Source organism: Amyelois transitella, chromosome 16 (assembly GCF_032362555.1).
Source record: "Amyelois transitella isolate CPQ chromosome 16, ilAmyTran1.1, whole genome shotgun sequence".
In the NCBI taxonomy this organism is placed as follows: domain Eukaryota; kingdom Metazoa; phylum Arthropoda; class Insecta; order Lepidoptera; family Pyralidae; genus Amyelois; species Amyelois transitella.
In genome coordinates this window covers 6494880-6507953 of record NC_083519.1, presented here as the reverse complement: position 1 = coordinate 6507953, position 13074 = coordinate 6494880, and the positions used below count along the sequence as shown (strand labels likewise).

Genomic DNA, 13074 nt, shown 5'->3' with positions numbered 1-13074 from the left:
TTAGTGCATATATTTTGGCATATTCACGAAATGCATTAAGTAATTACCTTTATATCGCACTTAGCTTTCTCTATACAATGCATTAGTAATGTCCCGAATGCATTCTGGAAAGCTATCCTTATCGAGAATTGCATTTCCCGGACAGAGAAATTGCAGTGATTGAATTTAGATATCTATTAACCATATTAATTGTATATTTGTTTTTTTTTTGCATTAATATTAGTTAAGTTTTAATTAACTAACAGCTGTTTAAGTGACATCAACCTAAAACAAATTATTTGTAACTGATGATTATTATCAGGTTTATAGGTATATTTTGTATTATATAAGGAAAAAAACATGTAGCAAAATACACACAAATGAAAAAGTTTATTTTATATCTAAATACTCATTAAAACTACTGCTTTTATAATATAAAATATCGTTCTCCGACTTCCTTGTATGAACACAATATCATTCCGAAACAATAAAACCATCTGAACACCATCCCGAAAAGGTTTATCTCCAACTAATGCGGGAGAGGAACATTTACAGGCGTTTCACAATAGCTTGAAAGGGAGATTGTAAGTGCGCATGCACGCCACCGCGCCATAGTGCCAGCCGGAGTACCACTCCAGTTGGTACTGAGCCCGCGCGTGTGAACCCGCCTTTACGGCCGGCGCTGAATCGACGAACGTATTGTTTACACTCAAATTTAATTCCCAAGTGCCACGGATGTGACTAAGTGATTGGAAAGTTGTTCAAAGTTAAAAAACAACTCAGTGAACAAAATACGTGTTTTCAACTAAGTTTTGTTAACAATTTTGCCGCATTGTCGAATTACAAGTTTTATTCAACATTCAAGGTAAAAGCAATTTTGTTATCTATGAAAAAGTTTTTGAACTTTAATCTCATAATAATAGACATCATTACTTTTGTGGGATTGAAAATGTACACATTATATAATTTCATAAATTTTGATAAACAGCTACGGAAGTTTTCATCACTTTTTTTAAGATATTAAAGCCAATTCTTGTCGCTAGAGATCCTCATTTTTATTTTTTATTTTGTATCTGACCACAATGCAGTTTGGCCTTATATTGTCAAAAAAAGTAATTTAAGATTGGAATTTTTATACAATCTTATAAAATTGTTGAATAACAAACTATACAAATACCTACCGAACTTAATTCATTTCTCTTTTAATATACCTCGAACAAATTCTTGCCGGTGGAGTATCTTTCTATTTTCTTTGTGTTGGATCTTACATCAAACAGCATCATCTTACATTGTTAATTGGCCTTTTACCAGTTAGTAAAGCAATTTACTTTATTTCTATTTGTATAATACATTGTCCTGTATATAATTGAAAACAGAGAGAGAGAGAGTCAAGGTCATGCGAAATCAACGAGCTTGCTTGAAGAGAGTTATGATGAGGATGTTATGTGGATGATGGGAAAGAAGTATGCAGTGCTAAGTGGAAAATCGTAGTCTCAGTCTACTTTATGTATTTTTTGTCAGTATATAGAAACAGCACGTTAATAATTGCCACCATCCTCGTTATTAATAGAAGTCATTGCCAACGATCTTGGGAGTGGATAAGTCAGAATTTTACACGAAATAAGTCCCGGCTGACCTTGCCGAGAAATCTTACCTAGCTTGGATAATGGTCGCCCATCCAGTTGCCTGAATGTGCAGGTTCCTTCACGACGTTTCCTTTTACGGCGAGAGTATCAGTTAACAATTTAACTAAAGTATGTAACTCGGAAAAGAATAATTAACGATTTGTAATGTACGAGTAGATGTATTCATTGTATAATCTATTATGCAAGACAAAGACTCTGATCACAGAAAAATTAAGAAATTCTTCAGTCCCAAGCGTTTATTTTTAGAAACCGTGTAAAGAGAATCCTACTAATCCCACTTATATTAAAAGAAGAAAAGTTTGTAAGGAAAAAATTAGGTAAATGAGTATTAAATGGAAAAAATCGGAAAAAAATTAATTTGTATCTAGCAATACCGTTCAAAATTAATAGATATTATCTTATGAAATTTATTCTTAATTATCCGGGAAATTTTAATAGAAAATTAATAATTTGGAAATTAAGAATTCCACTAACCTCATTCTACCGGTTCTAATATCAGTTTGATTTCATAGAAATATAAGTATTATTTGAAATTAAATTTTCATTATAGTGAACAATAGGTATGAATCTAACTGGATTTGTAGGCAATGTTAGCTTTTGTAAAAGTAAACATTCAATATTTATATTGAACCCTGTATTCTCAAAGAGCGAAGTTAACTTTCAACAGATGCCTATGAACAAGCTATGATGACGTAAAGTATTTTTTTTTTCGGTAAAAAAAATGCATGATTATTATAAGGATCTTTACTTATGTAGCTACATACATATTATAAAATCTTTATTCCTTACGACAAGGAGTGAGATTATTTCTGGACAAGGAATAAGTTTATTCCTAAAGTTATGTAATTTTTATTTATAAAATAATATATCATTCAACGAAAGACTTTGCGTTGTTTATGCCCCATCGATGCAGAAATAAATAAAACTGAACGGAGATATCTCAGTGGACCCGTCAAAGCGAGACAATGCAGTTGGCATGCAAATTTCTGTAGTTTCCAATGCGCCTCGGAAGTCTGGGCAGTTACGAATGTTTTACATACGTACACGCTTGCTTACTTTACTGGAAGAAATAGAAAGAGATGTATTTTTCAAATGGAATAGAGAAGATTTCTTTTGGCGATAAATACTGTGTAATGGACGTATAAACTCAATGTAAGGACTTTTCTTAACCGAAAATCTAAAAACATTGATCAATTTCAAATCAATTTCTATGAAGCAACGGAAGTATGCACATTGGCTTGTCGCTTTGCTGACTATATTTCTGGGGAAGAGGTGTTTACGTATGATAATTTGATTTTTTTCACACGTTAGTCGCTATTCTGCATATTATTTTCTACAGAGTATTTGATTCAATCTTGGATAAAATCGTATTTTAGTACACATCTATTAAATTAATATTATTTTGAAATATCTTACTATCAGGTATTTATTTTAAACATCAACAAGTTGTCAGCAAATAACGATTTGTTTTAACTATATCTATAGTTTTTATAATATTATGATAATAACTTATTAGCATGATTCGATACTGTCAGGAGTCAAAATAATTTGCGCGACTTTTTTACTTGAAATACTTTTTTCACTTGTATTTTGTCGTCCAACGTTTACTTTGAAAATTGTTATTTTGAAAACTGTTAAGAGTTTCTTAGTTTTAAATTGTTAAACCAGCCTAAGATACAAGTGAAACGTAGTCATATGAAACTTAAATGCTTACAAGAACTGATATAGTAGACTTTTTTAATATCGTAATTATTCAAATACAAAACAAATTATGATCCGAACATAACAGTGTCTTTGTCATGAAATAATTGCATAATTAGGTTCATTGGAAATATTTTTATTTTGTTTATATATTGTGTTTATAACGGGAAAAATCTAAAAAAAAAAAACCCGGCTATTACTGAAGCTGTTAGGCTGTAGGGAACTTTATTTTTTGTAGCATGTATCGTTAAAACCATCGACATAGTGAGAGTTATTTGAAAAATGTGACGCATAAATGGTAGCCCGGGGCTTACGCGATGCCAATTTTGCGGCTACTGAATCGGAAATTGTGTCTGAACCATGGCAAAGCATTGGAATAAAACTGTATCATTTAATACTTCCTACTGCTTTTCTGAAACAGTTCTGTTGAGACCAACTGTGACTAAATGAAAGATTTACTTTTTGGCGCACATATAGGCAGTGTGGTAATTTATACTCTCAACTCTAAAGTATTTGAGGTGTTTGAATTAAAAATTATTAATGAGGTTCAAAATTATTTTTCAATAGGTACATTACATTATGCCGTGTGGTACCCGGCACCAAAAAGGGATAGGCTTATAAACTTTGGATTCTTCTTTTTGGCGATATGCTAGCAACCTGCCACTATTTGAATCTCAATTCCATCATAAAGCCAAACAGCTGAATGTGGCCTATCAGTATTTTCAAGACTTTTGGCTCTGTCTACCCCCACAAGGGAACTAGACGTGATTTTATGTATATAAGTAGGTATGGTATAGTAGGTATTTTAATTTCCAAAGTAATGCCCAAGTTAGTTTAAGTGATGTAATATATATTTAAATTTCTATTTACGAACCTTCTTCATGACCTCTACATTGAAAAAATTTAATCGGTTTGTTTTCTCTATAATACACATACTCACGTCTTTATTCCTTACGAGGTAGACAGAGTCAACAATCTCGAAAAGACTGAAATGCCACGTTCAACGGATTAATGATGGAATTGAGTTTCAAATATGTAGTGACAGGTTGCTAGTTGACCACCTATAACAAGAACGCCAATTGAATTGTCTTTCCCTTAATTGTATTTTACAACCTGCATGGGAAGAGTCCAGCCGGCACACACTATGCTTTTCTTCGCTACCAGAACACCATGGAAGCGTAATTGTATTGCTCTGTTTGCTAAGGCAGCGCCTTAATATCTTATTGATTCACATAATAATAAAATAATAATCTTTATTTCATGCGGTATATTGGCACATACAATTTGTTAGTAAACAGTGAAGCTTAAGAATCTAATGTTAGTACATACAATTACACGTAACTAATTAATTGGGCTTGAACAAATTGTCCGTGACTACATGCAGACCACAGCAGTGGTTGATGTAGTCACAGTCCGGCCGACCCGCTATCATGGCCAGGATGCCGCTGGTGCTGCCTCGGACGCGCCGCACCAAGCTGGCGCACCGCTTTCGCATATTCGCGAAAAAACAGTCGACTCGCGCCGCCGCGAACATGCCTGATGCGCTGCAAAACAGGCAGCAGGCAGAGGCGAGGCAGCCTCATCAACACCCTGAATGCGTTATTAAATTGGATTCGAAAAGCGTTGTACGATTTTTTTGTATAATTCGCCCACAGTGAGCTCGTATAAAATGATGTACAAAATGCTCTGAACAGAGTTTTCTTAACATCACCCGACCGACAACGCTCTTCGCTCCCTATCCTCATCGACATCATCCTTAAGGTCAGGTATATAATTATAAAACAAGTGCTTTCACGAATATTCATTTGCATTAAAACCTTTGGAATTTTGCTACGAATAAAAGAATACAAACAAAAAATAGAATTCTTAATACCTAAGTTAAAGTTAAGCTAATAAATGGACGTTAAAAATAAAATGATCCTGTAAAATCCTTTTAACTTCGTGCCGTAACAATAAAACTCAGTTATAAAATTTACCTGACAGCGTTTTCAAGTTTCAGAGACAAAGTGAAGATATTTTATAGAGACAGACCGTATTTTACGAATTGTCGGTGGATGTTAGATATTTTAACGGAATTCCGTAGGAGCTAAAATAAGTCTGAAAAGAGTATTTTATCCCGTAGGAATGAAATGTACGTAATTGAATAATGGAAAAGGTACATACTCGTAATTAGGTGCGTACTAATGTTGTATAAAAGTTTAGGATAATCATTTTCTTTCGCTCTTTGAGTAAGTTCGCAAAAACGACTTTGTGTGTTGTCTATAAATAACTAAACAGTGAGACTGTTACAATGTGAATCTCTAGATGTAAGATATTATATTTAATAATCAGTCGCTTTGGGTAGTAGTCAGTGATAAATAAGTAAACTTTTAATGGTATGTTCTTTTCCTTAAAATTATACGACTAAACAGGAAAAGAACTTGAGAGTGCATATTCAATTTTAAGCAATTAAAATTTGTTATAACTATTATGTTTACATTATTTTATATTTCAAGTATTGATAACTTGAATTTAACTTATGCTATTAATAAATCAATATTTTTAAAAGTCTTCTGTTAGGTACTGACTCATGTGATGACCACATGACGAAGAAAACTGGCATGTATGTTACTTAAGAAGTGTAGCAGCAATAAGACAGGATTTACTGAAATTTCTACGGGAACGGGAGTTATGAGTTTGTCATTTTACGTTTGCGATAGAATATAATTTTGTGTCATCTACAAAACACGAGACATTTGGTTTATATTGTATTATTTAACATAATCGGTTTTTATAACTATGGGTAGCTATTATTGGTAATAACACTTCAGTTATGTTACCTTTTTCTATTTATGTTTTATGGCGCAATAAAGGGTAAACATACCAAATATAAGTACTACATTTTTATTACGTGAAATCGTATGGAATACTGTCTTGTCATTGAAACGTTTGTTCCACTTTATTAAAAAATATATTAAGAAAGCGAGAAATAAGTTAGGTATTAATTTATTTTAAATTTTCTCTTTGTGACCAGTTTGATTTTTTAAACAAATCTCTATATACAACGGCTTTAAGCGACATGGAGTACTTTTTCACAAGGTTTCCACACGAATTTCATTTACGAAACTTCACGTTTTTCAGAGATATTCACACGACTGTGAATATCTTGGTGTTTAAACGTTTCTTTCTTTTTAACGTTGGGATTTTATGTCATGTACATATATATTTGTTACCTTCATTAATGAGTACATGAAACAATATTTAAGTTGAAAAATTGGAATAAGCTGATAAATTGAATAAAAAAAATAAAAAGAAAATTGTTTATTGTTTCAGATTGTGCGTAAAGTATGTCGCGGTTAAGTTGGCCGTGTTCTGTGCAGTGTAGTGTTGGGCACAGAATGTGAACGCCAACATGATGTGGGCGGCGGAGCTGAGCTGTTTCTTCATATTGTTCGGTAAGATTTGTATGTTACTCATACTACGAGTATTTACGCTATGGCAAAGCAGGAATTTTCGACTATTGCGTAACCAAATCTAAATAAAAAAAAAAAAATAATTAAGACAACGGACCATATTTATCATAAATTTTATTAAGTGCCGTGTGGTTCCCGGCACCAATACAAAAAAGAATAGGACCACTCCATCTATTTCCCATGGATGTCGTAAAAGGCCACTAAGGGATAGGCTTACAAACTTGGGATTCTTTTTTAGGCGATAGGCTAGCAACCTGTCACTATTTGAATCTCAATTCTATCTTAAAGCCAAATAGCTGAACGTGGCCTATCAGTCTTTACAAGACTGTTGGCTCTGTCTACCCCGCAAAGGATATATACGTGATTATATGTATGTACCTATGTATGTTATTTATGTAGAGGACTGTATGCGTCTTATAATACTTCCAATGCGTCCATCCTCTTATCTATGAATTTATTATAATAAATTACGACTGAGAATTCTCAAGATCAAATTAAAATAGTATAGGTAACTGTCTTCATACAAATAAATGGTTATCTCTTTCTTCTGACCTTAGTTCCGATTACATCCTCACCATACTGCAGATAAGCCCAGGTTACGCAGTTGACCATGATTATCTGGTTATCTTAAATGTACTAATTTACTAAACAAAATGAACAATGTTACGACGGCAAAAATATAAAGTAATTAAAATCCAAAAAAATTAATTAATTTAGTGACACGTGAAAATACAAGTAGGTACGGAAGTTTTAACACAACCGTAAATGACGAAGCATATTCATAAACGGATATTGATAGAATGGTAGCTTATTTTGGGACAGGAAATTTCCAAACTGAAATGATTATTTTTGTCCAGCAACCAAATTTATGGTTTCAACAATTTCAACCGTGTTACCAACTATAAAATATAACACCTACATTTATCACTACATAGTATAAATCAAAGTCGCTATTTTAGTCTGTATGCTTAAATCTTTAAAATTACGCAACGGATTTTGATGCGGTTTTTTATAACAGGTAGAGTGATTCAAGAGGAAGGTTTTTATGTATAATAACATTTATAATTTTGCACCCGTGCGAAGCCGGGGCGGGTCGCTAGTATTGTATAAATGTAAGTACGGATAGTAATGGATTTAGAATTTAATTTATTTCAAAAGTGCCGTGTGGTTCCCGGAACCAATAAAAAAAAGAATAGGACAACTCCATCTCTTTCCCATGGATGTCGTAAAAGGCGATTAAGGGATAGGCCTACAAACTTGGGATTCTTTTTTAGGAGATGGGCTAGCAACCTGTCACTATTTGAATCTCAATTCTATCATGAAGCCAAATAGCTGAACGTGGCCATTCAGTCTTTTCAAGACTGTTGGCTCTGTCTACCCCGCAAGGGATATAGACGTGACCATATGTATGTATGTATATTTATTCCAAGAAAAGATAATCGTTCATATGCTTGTCGGTACTCCTAGAGTACGACATTAAAAAAAATGTATACGCCTACATAAATACATATATGGATGGACGAATATGGATTTGGTCTAAGTCGAAACCAAAAAAGAGAGAGGAAACATGTTCTTTGCTGGGACTTTAAAGCAGAAAAAAAATGTTCCTAAATAAATAAAGCATCAACTTGTTTGATCTTACATTTACACAGTTTGTCGTGCTAAGTTGAACCCTTTTCGGGTTCGAGGGGGCCGGTGGCGAATAAATTACGTGACATGACATATTATGTGCTACAGTTGATCTTTCTGTCACGGGCCGGGTGCTGACGAGGCAGAAAAACTGGTTATTATGGCCTATTTCGTGAATAAAATATATGTCGCATAAAAATGCATACAAGTTGTCGTTCACGTTCAGCTGCATGCCTTAATCGGATGACTCGGCTCTGGCACTTGATTCGGTGGTGACAATGACAATCTTATTATATAGTTATGATTCAAAAAGATCAATAATCTTTATAATCTCGCGCAAATTTAAGTCAAACATTTTATATTGGTGACAAATAAATTTCCACTCGACATAATATATTGTTACAGCGAGAAATCTCGAATGCGACCATCCAGGCTGGACTCTGGCAATAAAAACGTGTTTTGTTTCTCGTCACATCGCGTTAATATATTTTTTTTCGCACCTTTTTGAACATTAGCCAGGGTGTTTCGTAAATATTTCATTATTCAGTCTGCCTATTGAATAAAACTCTGTTATTGCAGAGATAAAGGATTTCATTTGTTTGAATTAGAAGCAAATTGCGTTTTGGCCATGACAGCTTTCATTGTTCAGCTGAAAGTAAACAAGGTGTTTTTGTATGAGTAATATTGGCATTGTGCTATTAATATATTGGGTTTCATAGCCGTGTAACGTATATCTTGATAAATGACTTACAGTTTCGTCCTTGTCACAGGTACGGAGGTTATTTTTTAAAGGTTATAAGGTCATAGATATCTTGATAAGTATCTACAGACTTGATTTGGTATTCATGGTTATTATGATAGTATTTACTTTTCTATGCTTTGCACGAGATAGATACATATATTTAAAACCTTCCTTAAAAGATTTATTACAGACTATTGTTAAAATTGTGTAACCTCTCCAGAATAATTCGTTTTAAAATGATGTTGTTTAACTATATCCTTGTATTGAAATCTTAACAATCATCACTTTAATTCTTCTTATTAGTCAATGTCTTTTTATCTTTTTGTCTGCACGTGTAAATTGTAAAATTCTTAAATTGTGTAAAATTTGCTCCCTTCCTTCGCGTATGGCTAGCACATAGACATATATAGGTACATCGTCACAAACTTTCGCATATAAATTATTAGTAAGAAGTACCTTACGTTAGATTACTGGCAGCAATTAATTAAGAATACAATCTTAATTTTCTTACTGTACGAAACATTAATCTCATACAACATTCAATGATATACATTTTTTATGTATTTATCTGTTTGTAATAAACGAAAACCTGCTGTACTGATAGCACAGACATTGAAGATAAGAATGTTTACCTAGTAAGTAAAATAGGGTACTTATATACCTTAAATTCCTAAGGGAACGATGCTCCAAGGCGAAAGTCTAGTAAAAGATACTGCAAATAGTCTATAAAAAGTAGACAACATATAAAACTGTACCACTTTGAATCGTGAACGATACAAAGGTGGCATCTTCTTTATATGTGGTTGTATAGACAACCGCAGAAAAACTTGACTGTCCCATAGTTTTGGTTTGTATAACAGGGTGGTCATGTTTCACTTTCGTTGTCTGTACATCACGTGTTGCATATAAACAGTAGATATATTAATTCCCGTTGCGGTCACAATCAATTCAGTCCATATCATTATATCGGTGATATTAATTAGGAATCCACATCATCAAGGTAATTTTAGATTCACAATAGTCTATATGCGTAGTATATTAACACTACCCAAGATGAGTTGGGAATCAATACTTAAAGCTGAAACTATTACTTATAATAGTTTTGTGCTTAAATTTTTTTTCAAGGATTTCCATAATTTCAACCTTAGTACGAGTAGGTACCCAATTCAGGATCACGGGTAGGATAGGTCCACCCCGGGTTCCTTTTTTGGTACCGGAGGTAAGTTACTATTAACTTTGAGAACTGTTATTAACGGAATAAGGCTTACGCTTAGGCGGACTCCGAATAAAATTGCTGTGACATACAGACATATCTCCGATATGTTATTTTTCATTTTATTTAATACTAGCTTTAGCGTGGGGCTTCGGTCCCATGGAAAATTCCATTAAAATGTAGCCTATGTTACGAAGGTCTATTCTATATCTAAACTTAGTGAAAATCAGTCCAGTATTTTTCAGTTATTTGTTACAAAATCTTTTCTCTATATTATTAGTGTGGATTTGGATTAGCTATTAGCTAGAACGAGACAACGTACGAGTGAAAGTGTTTATCATAGTACTTACGAAAATTCACTGGGCATCATAATTCGTACCATAACAAGCCCAATAAAAAGGTAAGCACATTATACATATCGGATTTAAAGTTAGAGCTAGACATATATATACATTTGCGTAAACCGTTTCCATCATAGCAATAATTTTACACGTACAAACATACAGATAGACAGACAGACAAACATTCTGAAATAAGCCGTTTTGAGTTTTGTTGGTTAATTATGGATAGCGTCATAATTTTGGCAAAATCTTTAAAGTACGCAGACAGTCAGTTACAGTTTTATTATATGCGTTGTTGTAGTTTTATATAAAGGCTTATAATTTAAGGGATTTTAAAGAACTGCCACCATCTATGGATGAAATTGACATAAAGCCATCCAACTAAACGTGGTTCTAGCTTTGTTATTAGCTCTGTTGTAAGGGACATAGGTATTATTTATCTTTTTTGAATTGCTATAAAGATTAAATATGCTATAAAGAATATATTGCTATCACCCTTTTATACTTCGGTGAATTCCTAGCAAATAAAACTGTTGGATCGTCGGAATAAACCTCTTTGTCGTCTTCAGTTCCAAGCATTTCGATTTCATACCCGGTTATTGTATTCCTGAAGCGGATTTCACAGACTCAAACGCCTCTCGTTTGTACGCCACGCATACTGAATCTGGAAATACTGTTTCCGAGAACGCAGGTATGAGGACCATAGACTTTTAATATGTGACAGATTAAACACCTTTTCTCATTAACTTGAAAAATATGTATTAAAATAATTACTAATCTGTGGAGAAATATATACTATATTAAGTCTGTCTGTTAAGTTTCGACGGCTAAGCCCCTGGTTCAATTGAGAAAAAATTTTAAACAAATATTAATTAGTCGAGGTGAAATATAAGCTACTTTAAAAAAATATTCAACGGGAGCAAGAAGCTCTGAAATATTATATTTACTCGAAGATGAGTCGATCCCTTTGAGGACAAGAATCATACAAGATGACTATAAGCTGATGAAATTAATGTGAGGAAAGATAGAGTGCTTGAGTATGAAAAACTAGCAATAAAACAGACTACAAGAAAATAAGTCCAGCTATTTCTGTAGAGACTTAAAAGCCAATTAAAACACGATTTCAGAACAATTTCGCATTTTTTATTCAGATATCGGCATTATACGCTATTGTGAAGTCTATACCATAATATGTCTGTGGGTAAAACCCTATCTATGTCAATTTTGTGTTCACAATAGTCAACTATTGGAGTGATGGATTTTGAAACACTGGACCGACAAATTACGTTTGATACGAATAGGGTATCTTAATACCAAATATGCAATGCATTCTTGTTTACCATATCATGCTGCTGTCACCACATTTTGATCTTTCTACTATCATCAATTAATAAACAAACAATGCCAAAAAAAAAAGCTAAACGTGTTCTATCAGTCTCTTCAAGACTGTTGGCTCTGTCTACCCCGCAAGGGATATAGATGTGATTATATGTTTGTATCAATCTAGATATGTAATTCAAGCGTTACTGAGCGTATATAACTGATTTTAAACTTTCGCGTTGCATTATGCTATTTATAAATAATGCAGGTATTAGAGTCGGTGACCACGGATCATTGCATGAACATGGTTCAAAACATCCGAGATATAAAGGTGCGTTACGTGCGCGTTTAAAACCTGTATTATTTATAAATAACCATTTACATAAAGCAAATTGGCGTTATCTTAGAAACTATGAGCTGATTTGGTGACGAAAGGGTTGATGCAAACTCGCATACGTCATTATGTTTAGTTAAAGTAATATTTATCAATTAATGAAATTACTGAAATTTTATGCAAATTGAAATATTCGTCATACATACATACATATAATCACGTCTATATCCCTTGCGGGGTAGACAGAGCCAACAGTCTTGAAAATACTGATAGGCCACGTTCAGCTATTTGGCTTTAAGATAGAATTGAGATTCAAATAGTGACAGGTTGCTAGCCCATCGCCTAAAAGAAGAATTTCAAGTTTATAAACCTACCCCTTAGTCGCCTTTTACGACATCCATGGGAGAGAGATGGAGTGGTCCTACTCTTTTTTCTATTGGTGCCAGGAACTACACTAATAGAAAAATGAAATATTCGATAGATAAAAATAAATCAAGATAGGTATTACTTAATTAAGCAATACTAGTTCGAGTTGAAAATATAAAGTCAGCATTTATAGCACGTAGTAGGTATTATTATTGAAAATCATTTGTATTGTCCGTACAAATATTGCTAGAAATGTTTCATCTGGTATCGAAACAAAGGTTACAAAGTTGGAATTAATATCGAATGGAAAGGAAACAGTTTGTTAGCACCAGTTGCTTGTTGTATTAATTA

The 13074-nt window shown here is 33.3% G+C and overlaps 1 protein-coding gene across 1 annotated transcript in view; it reads left to right on the top strand.

Moving 5' to 3' along the window:
* Positions 1–629: 629 nt before the first annotated feature.
* The window catches only part of LOC106129594 (hemicentin-2), a 32637-nt gene continuing 20192 nt past the window's right edge, over positions 630–13074 (top strand). Inside the window, exons 1-2 of the mRNA XM_013328195.2 lie at positions 630–844; positions 6639–6760. Of these exons, the coding sequence (XP_013183649.1) occupies positions 6718–6760 (43 nt within the window). The 5' untranslated portion in view covers positions 630–844; positions 6639–6717. The remainder of the gene's footprint in view (positions 845–6638; positions 6761–13074) is intronic.